A 15,849-nucleotide genomic window follows, 5' to 3' on the forward strand; every position below is an offset into this window, starting at 1 on the left:
CTTTCTTCGAAATTGTTATAAGAGGTTCCTCCAAATCAAACCTCAAATTGTGTCCTCCTTGGTGCCTTTCATCACCACCTATTCGGACTCCACGGTGAAGCTGGTCAGAGAAATAAAGAAAAACTTTGAGGACTCCTTTAAAGGAAGGGAGCTGTTCTATAACCATAGGATCATTGCTGCATTCAGAAAAAACAAAAATCTGAAGGATTACCTGGTAAAAGCCAAAATTCCAAACTTCACTGATCCCAAACCAAGGCCGCTGGACAAATTCTTTAAACAGCAAGTGTGGGTGTCTAATAATAGAACCAAATTAACATACAAAATTAATAATCAGGGTAATATTTCAACCCAAAATTGTGTTTATATAATAATTTGCAAACAATGTGGTCGTAAATATGTCGGTGAGACTGGAAACACCATTCGCACCAGATTCTCTCGACATAATGTCTTAAGAAAGAAAGACATCCATACTCACCTGGTTAAACACTTTATACAGCATGGCTGGGATTCAGTTAAGGCCTCCTTCCTTGAATCTGACCCGCCTCCCCCTCGGGCCGGCACAGGGTCACTCGACACATCACCACTTTCCATCCCTATACCTGTGGGGGGCTGCTACAGACAGCTCCATATGTGGTGACGGTCAGGGTTCTGGGGTACATCTCGAGAATCATGTGTCTGACACGGTCGGCTGGGGTCTCCATCGATGCGGGACGTTCAGGCAAGACAGACGCAAGAACCGGCTCTACTTTTCAAATTATTTCCAGAAACCGGGGCTTTTCGCTGGTTGAGGCCTTCCCCACATCGGACCGGTCCAGGGGGTACAGTTAGAACTGTGGTGGACCAATTAGTGGGTACTGAAGTTGGTCCCAAGATATTGGGGGCTAGTGATCGTCATTTATTCAGAAAAAAACCCAAATGTTTTAAAGACCGGTTTGCAGAGGTCTTTAAAACAGGAGATGTGGGGTTTTAAAAGAGCACCAACTAGACAATGATCACTTAGATCATTAGTAAATACAATTGATGCTAAGTATTTGTGGAATATTGGAGAAAGGAAACAATTTGTCTGCACTTTTTCGGTTACGATAAGTGGAGCTTTCGATGATTTCAAAACAAGTAAAGGGGTTTCCCTGGCAAGCCTACAGTGAGAAAGACAAGCAAACACACCCACTCATTGCAGACAGGGAGGGACAGCCATTTAACAGGAGAGGAAAAGGGAAAGGATAGGGTTAGGGTTAGGGTTAGTTAGTCCTCCACCATTGGAGGACAGACATTGCATATAGATGCTAACAAGCAAAAGTATTCTTATAAACAACGTGTCCTTTTCACAAATGAACTCACTTTTTGCCACATCGTTTACTTTGGTTCACACAAACACTGACAAAGATATATTTTCAATTCAATTTTATTTGTAAAGCACCAAATCGTTAACTCAAGGCACAACATCATGGAGAGCAGAGAAACCCAACAGTTCACAAAATGAGCAAACAGAAGGCATCAGTCGAGAGAAAAAACTCTGTTTTAACCAGACTCAAAGATGTTCGCCCATCTGCATCGACCGGTTGACGTGAAAGGAAAAATGGGGGACAGAAAGGGTTAGGGTTAGACATAGGACAAGGGTTGGGGAGGGAGGTAGAGACAGGAGAGAGAGAACAGAAGCAGAAATAGAGGTTTAAATGACGTTGTCGCTTTGTGTAACGTTTTAGGGTTGCTGTCGCAGCAAACTCGAGGTTTTAATAGCGTCATCGCTTTGTGTAACATTTTGAGTACGAACAGACAATAATACAGATGTAACATGTCCTGGAGATGTATTGGTGATCGGCAAAGCGTCGAGCTCAAAACTATGTTGGGTACCCTTTCTGGAATAGAGTAGAAGGAAGAACATCCACAAAGTAGCAGCAGACATCAGTCAATTGTGTCACAGGAGATTGGGATACTCACCACCATAGGTTCATTACCCATCATGGTGGCCACTGACCGGGGGGCGGGGTTTGACACAGGTAGGTCTCTAATCTGGAATAGATTAGAAAAAAGAATTTAAGTCACATGACGTGTCTGGTATACTCGACACATAACAGGAGGACAGAGACAACGGACGACATGTACATCATATTATTTTGAGAAAAGAGAATCCAGTTCCATTGCATTGTGTCAAATCCAGTTCCATTGCATTGGGTCCGATCCAGTTCCATTGCATTGTGTCCGATCCAGTTCCATTGCATTGGTCATTAAGCAGAAACAAACATCCGTCACTTAAGCCACAGGTGGGTATGGGGATATTTGCCACACTTTTTCCATTCAGGTGTCGCAGATCCATTTCCATTGGACAGCACCCAATACAATACATTGCACCCAATACATTGCACCAACTCCAAAGAAATACATTTCACCCAATGCATTGCACCAACTCCAAAACAATACATTGTACCAAATGCATTGCACTAACTTTTGTGTACATTTTATGTTGCCGTGGCAGTAACCTCAAGGTTTTAATGGTGTTGTCGCTCTGTGTAACATTTTCAGTACGAGCAGACATTAATACAGATGTAACAATGTAAAATATCCTATATATGTCTTGGAGATCTGCCAAGCGTTGCCTCAAGCTCAAAACCATGTTGTGTCTCCATTCTGGAATAGAGTAGAAGAAAGAACATCCACAAAGTAGCAACAGACATCAGTCGCTTGTGCCACAGGAGATTGGGATACTCACCACCATAGGTTCATTACCCATCATGGTGGCCACTGACCGGGGGGGGCGGGCTTTGACACAGACAGGTCTCTAATCTGGAATAGATCAGAAAAAAGAAAAGCAGCAGCAAACATCCCAGTCATTCAAGTCACAGGAGGAGTTTAGGATACTCACCACCATAGGTTCTTTACCTATCATGGTGGCCACTGACCGGGGGGGAGGGGCGGGCTTTGACACAAACGGGTCTCTAATCTGGAATTGGATCAGAAAAAAGAAAAGCAGCAGCAAACATCCCAGTCATTTTAGTCACAGGAAGAGATTGGGATACTCACCACCATAGGTTCTTTACCTATCATGGTGGCCACTGACCGGGGGGGGCATTCACACAAGAAGGTCTTTACTCTGGAAAAGATAAGAAAACAGAGCAGCAAACATCCCAGCCATTTAAATCACAGGAGGAAATTGGTATACTCACCACCATAGGTTTTTTACGTATCATGGTGGCCACTGACTAGGGGGGCTTTGACACAAGTAGGTCTATATTCGGAATAGATTAGAAAAAAGAACAAACAGCAGCAAACATGCCAGTCATTTAAATCACAGGAGGAAATTGGGATACTCACCACCATAAGATGTTTTTGTATCATGGTGGCCACTGACCGGGGGGCGGGTTTTGACACAGGTAGTTCTCTAATCTGGAATAGATTAGAAAAAAGAAGAAAGAACAGCACAGATATCCCAGTCATTTAAGTCAAAGGAGGATATTGGGATACTCACCACCATAGGTTCTTCATGTATCATAATGGGCCCTGTCAGGGGGGCGGGGCGTTGACATGGGTAGTTCTCTAATCTGGAATAGATTAGAAAAAATAAGCAGCAGCACACATTTAAGTCACATGTGGAGGTTGGGATACTCACCACCATAGGTTCTTTATGTATCATGGTGGCCACTGACTGTGGGGGGGCGGGCTTTGACACACGTAGGTCTCTAATCAGGAATAGATTAGAAAAAGAAACAGCAGCAGCATACATCGCAGTCATTTAAGTCACATGACGTGTCTGGTATACTCGACACATAACAGGAGGACAGAGACAACGGACGACATGTACATCATATTATTTTGAGAAAAGAGAATCCAGTTCCATTGCATTGTGTCCAATCCAGTTCCATTGCATTGGGTCCGATCCAGTTTCATTGCATTGTGTCCGATCCAGTTTCATTGCATTGTGTCAGATCCGGATTCCATTGCGTGGGTCGATCCGGATTCCATTGCATTGTGTCCCATTGCAATGTGTCGATCCGGATTCCATTGCATTGGGTCGATCCAGTTCCATTGCATTGGGTCGATCCAGTTCCATTGCATTGGTGGTGATCCAGTTTCATTGCATTGTGTCAGATCCAGTTCCCATTGCATTGTGTCCATTGCATTGTATCAGATCCAGTTCCGGCCATTGTGTCCCTGCGTGGGTCGATCGAAGTTCCATTGCATTGGGTCGATCCAGTTCCGTACATTGTGTGTCCCATTGCATTGTGTCGATCCAGTTCCATTGCATTGGGTCGATCGGATTCCATTACGTGTGTCAGATCCAGTTCCATTGCATTGTGTCCCATTGCATTGGGTCGATCCAGATTCCATTGCATTGTGTCCCATTGCATTAGGTCGATCCGATTCCATTGCATTGGGTCGATCAGTTCCATTGCATTGGGTCGATCCGTTCCATTGCATTTGTTTTCGATCGGATTCCCATTGCATTGGGTCGATCCAGTTCCATTGCATTGTGTCAGATCCAGTTCCATTGCATTGTGTCCCATTGCATTGTGTCAGATCAGTTCCATTGCTTTGTGTCCCCATTGCGTGGGTCGATCAGTTCCATTGCATTGGGTCCGATCAATTCCATTGCGTGGGTCCTATCCAGTTCCATTGCATTGTGTCAGATCCAGTTCCATTGCATTGTGTCCCATTGCATTGTGTCCCGTGCATTGTGTCTGGTCCAGTTCCATTGCATTGTGTCCGATCCGGATTCCCATTGCATTGGGTCGATCCAGTAACATTGCATTGGGTCGATCAGTTCCATTGCATTGTGTCGATCCAGTTCCATTGCATTGTGTCCGATCCAGTTCCATTGCATTGTGTCCGATCCAGTTCCATTGCATTGGTCATTAAGCAGAAACAAACATCCGTCACTTAAGCCACAGGTGGGTTTGGGGATATTTGCCACACTTTTTCCATTCAGGTGTCGCAGATCCATTTCCATTGGACAGCACCCAATACAATACATTGCACCCAATACATTGCACCAACTCCAAAGAAATACATTTCACCCAATGCATTGCACCAACTCCAAAACATCATGGTGGCCACTGACCGGGGGGCGGGTTTTGACACAGGTAGTTCTCTAATCTGGAATAGATTAGAAAAAAGAAGAAAGAACAGCACAGATATCCCAGTCATTTAAGTCAAAGGAGGATATTGGGATACTCACCACCATAGGTTCTTCATGTATCATAATGGGCCCTGACAGGGGGGCGGGGCTTTGACATGGGTAGTTCTCTAATCTGGAATAGATTAGAAAAAATAAGCAGCAGCACACATTTAAGTCACATGTGGAGGTTGGGATACTCACCACCATAGGTTCTTTATGTATCATGGTGGCCACTGACTGTGGGGGGGCGGGCTTTGACACAGGTAGGTCTCTAATCAGGAATAGAATAGAAAAAGAAACAGCAGCAGCATACATCGCAGTCATTTAAGTCACATGACGGTTCCTAAAGTACTGACACATAACAGGAGTGACAGAGACAACGGATTCGATATGTACATCATATGGCTTTGATAGTGAGAATCCAGTTCCATTGCATTGTGTCCAATCCAGTTCCATTGCATTGGGTCCCATCCAGTTTCATTGCATTGTGTCAGATCCGTTCCATTGCATTGTGTCCCATTGCATTGGGTCCGATCCAGTTCCATTGCATTGTTTCCATTGCATTGGGTCCGACCAGTTCCGGCCAGCATTGTCCGATCCAGTTCCATTGCATTGTCCATCCAGTTCCATTGCATTGGGTCCGATCCAGTTCCATTGGGTCTGGATCCGTCTCCATTGCATTGTCCGACCCAGTTCCATTGCATTGCAGGCCAGATCCAGTTCCCATTGCATTTCAGTCCCGGCCCAGGCCGAAGTCCATCCCATTGTATCCGTGTCCCGCCCTCTATTGGGTCCGATCCAGTTCCATTGCATTGTGTCCCATTGCATTGTGTCCGATCCAGTTCCATTGCATTGGTCATAAAGCAGCAACAAACATCCGTCACTTAAGCCACAGGTGGTTTTGGGGATATTTGCCACACTTTTTCCATTCAGGTGTCACAGATCCATTTCCATTGGACAGCACCCAATACAATACATTGCACCCAATACATTGTACCAACTCCAAAGAAATACATTTCACCCAATGCATTGCACCAACTCCAAAACAATACATTGTACCAAATGCATTGCACTAACTTTTGTGTACATTTTATGTTGCTGTGGCATTAACCTCAAGGTTTTAATGGTGTTGTCGCTTTGTGTAACATTTTCAGTACGAGCAGACATTAATACAGATGTAACAATGTAACATATCCTATATATGTCTTGGAGATCTGCCAAGCGTTGCCTCGAGCTCAAAACCATGTTGTGTCTCCATTCTGGAATAGAGTAGAAGAAAGAACATCCACAAAGTAGCAACAGACATCAGTCGCTTGTGCCACAGGAGATTGGGATACTCACCACCATAGGTTCATTACCCATCATGGTGGCCACTGACCAGGACACAGGTAGGTCTCTAATGTGGAATAGATTAGAAAAAACAGCAGCATACATGCCAGTCATTTAAATCACAGGAGGAGATTGGGATACTCAACACCATAGGTTCTTCATGTATCATGGTGGCCACTGACTGGGGGGGGGCTTCGACACAAGTAGGTCTATATTCGGAATAGATTAGAAAAAAGAACAAACAGCAGCAAACATCGCAGTCATTTTAGTCACAGGAGGAGATTGGGATACTCACCACTATAGGTTATTTATGTATTACGGCCATGACATCTCGTCTTCTGTGCCTCTCTGACCTGAACATGGATGTGGCCTCATTAAGGAAGTTGAATATCGGTGCCAATGTTCAACCAATCAGCAAGTTTGTGTCAGAGTGGGATTTGTTGGAGTGGGAAGGGCTCATTATTGATACCTTATGAAACAAGGGTAAGATATCAGTCACAGCACACTTAAGTGTATTTAAAACATTCCACAAGTGTTGACAAAAAGAAACACAAAATCAATACATAAACACATAGGTTACCTCTGCCATCCAGACTAGGACTTCCTTAGACCAAACCTGCCTCGAGCTCCCCTGCCATCTGGGCAAGGGACTTTTGTCAGGGGATACAGAGGTGAACCAACATGCCTGAACACCAGGTCTCGGTGTTGGGAGGCTTGGCCGACAGGGGCCCTCCAGTGGTGGTTGGAGGTAAAAAAACATATTTGGTTTTGATTCTGGACTCGAGTGACCTCTTTGACCCATTTTGTTTCACATCACATTGGAAAACAACTTCAAAAGTCACACTCCCAAACCAAATGTAATACAATATAACACCTCAGTCAAAAACCTGAACCCTGAGTCCGTGGGGTTGGGTTTGGGTAAACTAAAAGCAACTTACCCAAGCACAGTCTTGGCGGTAGCCCCAACTTCCAGTTTTTTTTATCAATGCATGAAGAGACAGAAATTTGGAATTAGAAAATATTAAGGTAAGGTAACAAAGCAAACATTTTAGTACACTTACACCATGAAAGTGCAAAACAGCAATTACTGGAGTGTCAAATCATACAGTGTTACAAATACACCAGGTATTAGCACATTTCTAGGGTAAGCCAAAGTACAGAGGGATATTTCACCCAGCATGTGCTCCCTCCAAGCTGCTAATGCTAGCAGGTGGGAAAATCAAGGCTCTTAGGGATACAGTGAGCTCAACATTGTGTGACATACAATATACAGTGAGCATACAGTGAGCATGCATTGTGTTGGTATCTTCAAGTCCCATATTTTCAGCTGTTGGGTTAGGGTTAGCTGTAAGCTGTTAAGGTGCCACTAGGTGTTAGCAGATCACTGAATGCAGACACAAAAGTTAGTTGACAGTAAAATAAAAGAAAATCTCATTTAAAAAATGCAAGTTGAAAGAAGTGAATCCAAAAACAACAAAACCTAAAGACACAGGCAGATCTTGGAAAAAATGAAAGGCAAAATAACTGAATTTACCAAGGCTGGGATCAAAAGCTGAGTAATCTGCAGCAGGTGAGGGAGAGAAACCAAGTAAAGGGGTTTCCCTGGCAAGCCTACAGGGAGAAAGACAAGCAGACACACCCACTCATGCAGACAGGGAGAAACAGACAGCCATTTAAGGGAAAGGGAAAGGAAACCGTAGGACAGACATTGCATGTAGATCCTAACACACAAAAGTATTCCTTTAAAAAAAGTGTCCATTCCACAAATAAATTTTTTTTTGTTCTTTGCCACATCGTTTCCTTTGGTTCACACACGAACACTGACAAAGATTTATTTCAATTCAATTTTATTTGTATAGCACCAAATCAGTATCTCAAGGCACTGTACCCAGACAACATCATGGAGAGCAGATAAACCCAACAGTTCACAAAATGAGCAAACACCAGGCATCAGTCAAGAGAAAAAACTCCCTTTTAACAGCAACAAACATTCCAGTCATTTAAGTCACAGGAGGAGTCTGGTATACTCGCCACATAATGGGAGGACAGAGACAACAGACAACATGTACATATTCTTTTGAGAAAAGAGATTATGCTACACTAAGTATACTAAGTATAGTCCAATCCAGTTCAACTGCATTGTGTCCGATCCAGTTCCATTGCATTGTGTCCGATCCAGTTCCATTGTATTGTGTCCGATCCGGCACAGGTGACATCCGTCACTTAAGCCACAGGTGGGTTTGGGTTTTTCATTCAGGTGTTGCAGATCCATTTCCATTGGACAGCACCCAATACAATACATTGCACCCAGTGCATTGCAGCAAATCCAAAACAATACATTGCACAGAAATCACACCACACAATCACACACACTACACACAGCTGAGTGCTGTTTAAGGTCATGTTGAAAGTCACTATTTCCTTTGTGCTGCAGCACATTTGAGAAACCCCTTGAGAAACCTCGAAAACCCTTGTAAAACCGTGAAACAGTAAAAACACCTCAAATGTTTTTTAAACCTTTAAAGCAACCATTTTAAACCTGTTGCTGAAACCACATCATAGGACCTGTGATGTGGTTTCGTCCATTATATAGGGTGCACCCTCTGGCATTAAACTTATGATTCTCCTGAAGCTTTACCAATATTTTTGGAAATGTAGAAATACATGGAATGCATTTATTTGTTCTTTTCATTCATTATTATTATTTATTCATTTATTTATGTATTTTTTTATATGTTAATTTATTTATACATAAGTCAGGTGTGAAACAGTGCATACCTTTTTGGAAACATAGGGAGTTGATCTAGATCCACTCATGATCCGCAAGGGCAGAGATAAGAGTCAGGACTCTGGGATTGACTGAGAACAGTTTTTTCTTTTTCTGCTCAACCTTGGTCCCTCTCTCTGGATTTATGGAGAAGAAACACCTTAAACGGGAGAAAAGGGGGAAATTCCATTCTGTTGGGGCAAATCAAATACCTTATATATTAAATAAATATAACAGACATGTTTACCTTTGGAGGAACTCAAGTGTTGATCTTAGTTCCACTGGGTAGTGTATGTTGAAACAGTAGTAACTCCCAAACAACAGGCACATGGCAGACGAAAAGGAGGTGATGTGGTCATTAACAACCTTTTGGTCAATGCTCAACATGAACGTCTTGGCAACAAAGCAGGAGGATCCTGTTAATGGATAACATAAATTTGATAAAAAAATATATTAATACAAAGGGTTTCTATAGCAGTCAGATCTACAAATCTGAGCTCCATGTGCACTGCAATCACACGGTCACATTTTGGGCGTTTTTTTTCTACCACCACAGAGAAAAAAAAACTAAAATTGGAAAATAGTGGCATGATCTGATTATGAGAATAATAACATAATAGAGTGTAAGATAAAATTTGAGGCTTACATTTTCGATCCATTTTGTTGATAAACAAACATTTTAAAACTATTAGAACTTCCCAATAATACTTGAAGACGCACTTGTAGATTATCAACACAATGTCAGTAATTTCTGCAATACCAAATGAGACCACAAGGTGGTGCTTCCAATTCTTTACCTGCAGAGAAGCCTCTTTCCAAATAATGTGTTCCTGATCAGTTTCTCTAGCTCTGACACAAAAACTTAAATTTGCAGTAATAAGGATCTGTTTCTGATCTCTTTTTCTAAACATTCATGCAGAATTATAATTATTAAATAAATATAAATAATTATTTTAAACCATGCATATAACACCAGCAAGTGTGCTTACTACTGAAAACAAAAAATGACCAGTCAAAAGTTTGGACCCACCTACTCATTCTATGGTTTTTCTTTATATTTATGAATATTAACATATACTGTGTTTGCATCAAAACTATGAATGAACACATATAGAATTATGTAGTAAACAAAAAAGGGTAAAATAACTCAAATATGAACCATCTCAGGTTTTTACCTCATGATGCTCATCAAGAGAATGCCAATAATGTGCAAAGTAGTAATCAAAGCAAAGGGTGGCTATTTTGATAAATATAAAATATAAAACATATTTCTAGTTATTTCATACATTTTTCTTTACTACACAATTCATATGTGTTCATTCATACTTTTAATCTACAATGTGAGAATCTACAATGTAAATTGTCATAAAAATAAAGAAAAACCATTACATGAGAAGGTGTGTCCAGACCTTTGACTGGTAGTGTATACAATACAGTTAAGAATTCAAAATCACTGAAGTCTGAAAATTCAGTGAGTGCTTTTTGGAGACCTCTTTACATTTTGAGCTCAGTATGAGTGGCTTTTTTTTCTTTTAAGAATATACAGGGTTCATAGAAGAGAACTAAAGAGAGGAGATAGCCATAGTTTTGTATTAAATGTATATCAGAACTGTTAATAAGAAATGAAGGAAACATTTATGTAATTCAAAAACTGACCATACCTAAATCAGTTGATAGGAGGAAAAGATCACAGACATTTGAGACAAAACACAACTAATAATACTTGTACAGTAATGCAACAACAATGGCAAATGTTTACTGTTTTGTTTACTTACCACATACAATAAGACAGGGTGTTAATGGCACATCCTTCATTTGAACTTCCTTGGCAAGGCTCGTCTCCTCAACACAATGAAACAGATGTGCTTCATTCTCACCAAAGTGAGCCATAAGAAGAACCATCTCTATGACTTCCTCTGAGCAACCACTTGACTGATTCCTTTCAGCTTGAAGCTTGAGAAGAGCATTCAGGACTGGTTTGTGTTTTCGAGAATCACCAGTTTTCAGGAAGTTTAAAAGGCGCTCCCCCTTTTTGTCCACATTCTCATGGAAGGACCCAGTCAGACTCACGCCAGTCAGTTGCTGGAAATGTTCTGCCATGCCAGCTTGGATAAACAAAAATGGCCATTCTCTGCATAGTGTTTCGATGCTTGTACCTTTGTTGATTTCTTTACACTGGGTGTAAAAGGTGGACTTGATGTGTTCAATAACATCTTCTGTTTGAAATGCTGCAGAGCTTGAGGGTGGTGACCCAATAGCAGATGATGCTGGTGAGTGGTTGACCGAGGACGAAGGGGATGAGTAAAGGACAGATACTGGCGAAGAACACATCACTGGAGTGGAAGTGGTTGAGACTGTAATGGCAAAAGAAAGTTTAGAAATCATTAAATTGTGAATGACATTTTACTGTGAAATAGTGTAGTGTATCAATAAATTACTACTGAATAACAATAATGTTGCACTTGCATGCTGAATCGGCACTGTGTGAACTATTGTAAAATTAACTGTGTTTACATAAACAAACATAATTTGGAATTTTGGAAACAGTTAAGTTGGCATTTATTATAAGACATGTAAAAGCATAGTACACACATGTAAAACGTAGCCATCAACTTGAAGTTCAGAGACTATTAATGTACATGCATGCTGTAGTTATCATTTCAATATATTTACCATTTTGGGTCCAGGCAGCAACAAGTCTTCTGGCTTGTATGGGCTTTACTACTGGATTCAAGTCTGATTCTTTGATGTATGGCAAGTCATCTGTGGTAAGCACACCTAGTGCCTCCAACGTATTTTCCAGCAGCTTGATGACATCATGAGGAAGATCAGGGAGCACTGCTTCAATCGCATCACGAATTGTCTTCATGATTTGAGAATCTGCCATATCTGTTAAGAAGTCAAAAACACGTTAGCTTCCAGTCTACCGATATCAAAGAATTTAGTCCGACAAAACACTGTGCCTCAATGGGACGATCTGGTATCCATTTTTTGTATATGGAGATAATGGCCACATGTCAATCAGTTTACTGATGTGTCTGCATTCCAATCTTTCTGTTTTGTTCTTTACAGCATACATGTGGTACCGTGAAAGAAATTCTCCATCATACACTCTCATCAGAAAATGAAGTGAAGAGTCATCTTTCACAAAAATCAGCATAAGTTCTCCAAATTCCATTAACTCATCATTTCTAGTTATTACAAATTGGCCCTTTCTGTAAGTTATCCCATTGTACTGCAAATCAACAGACACCTTGGTATTCATTTCAGTGAAGCCAAAATGTATAATGGCACCTTTAACTTCCTTGCTGTAAAGCTCAGAATAAAATGTTGAGCTATCCTTTATTTGCAAGGTTGGAGGGCATGCTGACATCTGATGCCTCTCTGAAAGAGTTAAACACAGATATTTGAAATTTTTCAAATGCCTTGTGCATCTTTTGAAGTAACTGTGTTTGCTCTCAAAACGCATAGTCCATAGCCTCACAAGTGGCCCAAATTTCAAGATCAGTCCAGGATAGTGCCGCAGATAATGGTGTTTGGGTCTCAATTTAACATCTGGAAACATTGCCTTTCTGGTTTCCAAATACTCTTGGATGAGAGCATCCAGATAAGCAATCTGGGGCTTGGAAATTTGCTGAGAACAAATTAGGTCTACAATGTCTTTAAGCTGCAGTGTTAGCTGCCACACATTATCTTGTGGGTCTTGAACTTTGTCTCCAATTATGAGAGGCAAAAGTCTTAAGAAGTTCCAGTTTTGTACAGCTTGTCCACTGAGTTTTGGAGTTTTGGGATTGACCTCACAAGGTTTGGAGAGTGCATCCGTTACTTTATATTTGAACTGCTTTATGTGCCTATTCAAAATTGTGTAGGTCAACCATTTCTTTTTTTTAATAAAGTATTTGAGGAAAAGAGCAACATCGTATGAAAGTACACCCTCAAAGATATCGTGGCCAAGACATGGGGGCAGGCCAGGGGAGCAAACATTAAAGCTTTGTAAGGTGTTGAATACAGACCTAAACTTTATTCCATGCACCTCAGGTGTGTCATCAGTCTCCAGCTGTTCAATAGCAGATGTATACGTTTCAGGTGTCCATTCTCGTCCACAAATGGCTGGATCAGCACCCTGAAATTCAGTACGAGTAATCAGACAATATCTGCAAAAATATTCTGATGAACTGAAATTCTCTGTAAAACCTCCAATGCAGTGAGAGCCCAAGTTATCTCCTGCAATGCAGTACACACCTCCCTTTACCACAGATGTATCCACCATTGTTATTCCTCTCTCCTCCAATACTTTCAAATCAGCAAGCAGGTCTGAAAAAACCTTAGTGTGGCCAAAGTCCTTGAAATCCTTTTCTCTACACAACAAAACCAACTGCATATGATCAGTATTTGATCGGACATGGGGGTACATGTTGAGTAGAGAGAAATACACAGCCAAAACTTTGTGCTTCTTTTTTGCAGAGCCCGGTGGATTCACAACCTCAAAGGCATCCTGGTATAAAACTAGCTTGAGACAACTTGGGTTTTCCTGAAAAAATTTGTTGGACATAAAGACCTTGCCATCGCAACAATCACAGAGAACATCAGTTCTGGGAAGGTCATTATAATTAACTGACAGGAGGCCCTGCCAAAAACTAGACTTCAACATACTTTTTAAAGTATTCAGTACGGGAATATAATAGGCAAATCTCTCTGTCCTGTTTTCATCTCTACCCAAAAACACTTTTTTAGGTTCAACATATTTGAAAATGTCTTTAAAGCACTGTGCTCTTCAGTAAGCAGTTCTCATAGGCCCTGTATGGCAAACGGAGAACAGGTCAGATTGAATTACTGTGTCACAGATTTTGACAATGTCTTCCTCTGGAATAGCCATACCATGTATAAGTGTATTTACTCTATTCAAAGTATATGTCTGACCCAACTGATGTATGTTCTGCATCTCTTCAACAATATTTTGAATTGTAGATGCTGGAAGAAGATGCTGCCCTTGTAGTTTAATGTAAAACAGGCATACATTTCTAAGATAGAGGTCACTGAAAGTGGACCCGCTCGTTATGTCCTCATCACATGACTGACTGGCAGCCTCCGGTATGCTATAACTTTCAGTGTGGCTCTGGGTATCTTCCATTGCACCACAAATCTCATTCACTGTAAGATGTTTGTGTTTCCTTGACATATGGGAGGATAGCGATGATTTTACTGTAAAGACACCTCTGCATCCACTAACTGGACAGCTCACTTGGCGTCCCTCAATTATGTGCTTCTTTAGATGACCAACCAGTGATTTCATGTCCTCACATTTAAATTCACAGAGTAAAACGGTGCATTTTAATGTTACTACGGTTGTAACATGAGCAGGCTTTGTGCTGTAATGATGGCGGTAGAAGTGAGCCTTAAACGCTGCATATCTACAAAACGACCGCTTACAACCTGCTGCAACACACTTGAAAATAGATCGGGGCTCGTTGCGATGAAGATTACAATGCAGAAGAAATGCTTTAAGAGACTGAACGGATTGGCTGCATATGTTACAAGAATACATCTTAAATAATCAGAAGCGGGGCATTGGTGGTTAAGATTTGAGGCGGCGAAGAAGGCAAAATGGCGCGATTTTACCGCTCCTTCTCCTCCAGCAGCAACAAAACCCCTTCGCCTCCCCTCTCCCGATATGACTAAGTTAGTGGTAACCGACTGCTGCTACAAGTTCCTGTATTTCATATATTAATGCATGTATATCGCTCACCAAAACCCCCTTAGGTACGCTCAATTAATAAAAATGCACATGTACATATATTAACAGAAAGAAATGGCACGCAGCATCGCACTGTATGCTAACTGTTAGCATTTAGAGACATAGCAGCTATTTTATTTGAGTGAAAGTTTGAAACAGTGCTGTTCTCCACATTGCTGTCCCACAGATGAAAGTGTATGCTAATCTGTTCACGCGGCACTAACTGTAGTCTAACATAAGCAGGATACATTAACACACCTAGTCCCAGACTGTTATATATATATATATATGTTAGTAGTAGTTTACCTGGTGCAGTTGAGTAGTGAAGGATGAAGAATGAAAAAGTCAGGAGCAGGTCACCTCGTCCGACTCCAACGTTCGTAGACCGTGGACGTGATCTCTTCTGAGCTGAAGCGGTCTGCGCGGTTAGGTGACGTCAGAAGGAGCGCGCTGATTGGACCGTTTGAATTCAGGCGCCGTCCAGAGCTGAGTAGGGGATGTGTGACACTGACCGTGTTCCCAGGTAGAGCTACAGCTTCTCCAGAGGGGGAGCAGCCCCTCCCTCTGATGGGCAGTTAATTAAGATTCAGCTACAGGAGGCACAACTCACCACAGTATTCACAACCTCTGAACTGACTTTCAGGGCTCTTTACTGACTGAAAACTATTTTTGAAAAGGAATTACAACGAAAACTAAATACTTATCTAATAGTGCATAACCATGTACATAGAAATGAAACTACCTAAAAGATGTTTTTTTTTTTTGTTTTTTTTTTAAACATCCTCAACATTTCTTTTGTTCTTTGAGTGATTTATATATTACTCGTCCAGCGTTCCTGGTTTGGGGTTTTATCATGCCATTTGACCAGCAGTGAGCTTGCCACTTGGGGGTCAGAATGAAAATACACTA

At 41.4% G+C, this 15,849-nt stretch overlaps 1 protein-coding gene across 1 annotated transcript; it reads right to left on the reverse strand.

Moving 5' to 3' along the window:
• Positions 1-9,200: 9,200 nt before the first annotated feature.
• On the reverse strand, positions 9,201-14,679 carry LOC122762613. The gene is made up of 6 exons (XM_044017797.1): positions 13,449-14,679; positions 13,220-13,329; positions 11,880-12,095; positions 10,982-11,560; positions 9,454-9,622; positions 9,201-9,366 (listed from the first exon to the last, which is right to left on the reverse strand). The coding sequence occupies exons 3-6, from the start codon at positions 12,091-12,093 to the stop codon at positions 9,243-9,245; spliced, it is 1,086 nt and encodes a 361-aa protein (XP_043873732.1). The 5' UTR covers positions 12,094-12,095; positions 13,220-13,329; positions 13,449-14,679; the 3' UTR covers positions 9,201-9,242.
• Between the last annotated feature and the right edge of the window lie 1,170 nt (positions 14,680-15,849).

Source organism: Solea senegalensis, unplaced genomic scaffold (assembly GCF_019176455.1).
Source record: "Solea senegalensis isolate Sse05_10M unplaced genomic scaffold, IFAPA_SoseM_1 scf7180000015839, whole genome shotgun sequence".
NCBI lineage: Eukaryota > Metazoa > Chordata > Actinopteri > Pleuronectiformes > Soleidae > Solea > Solea senegalensis.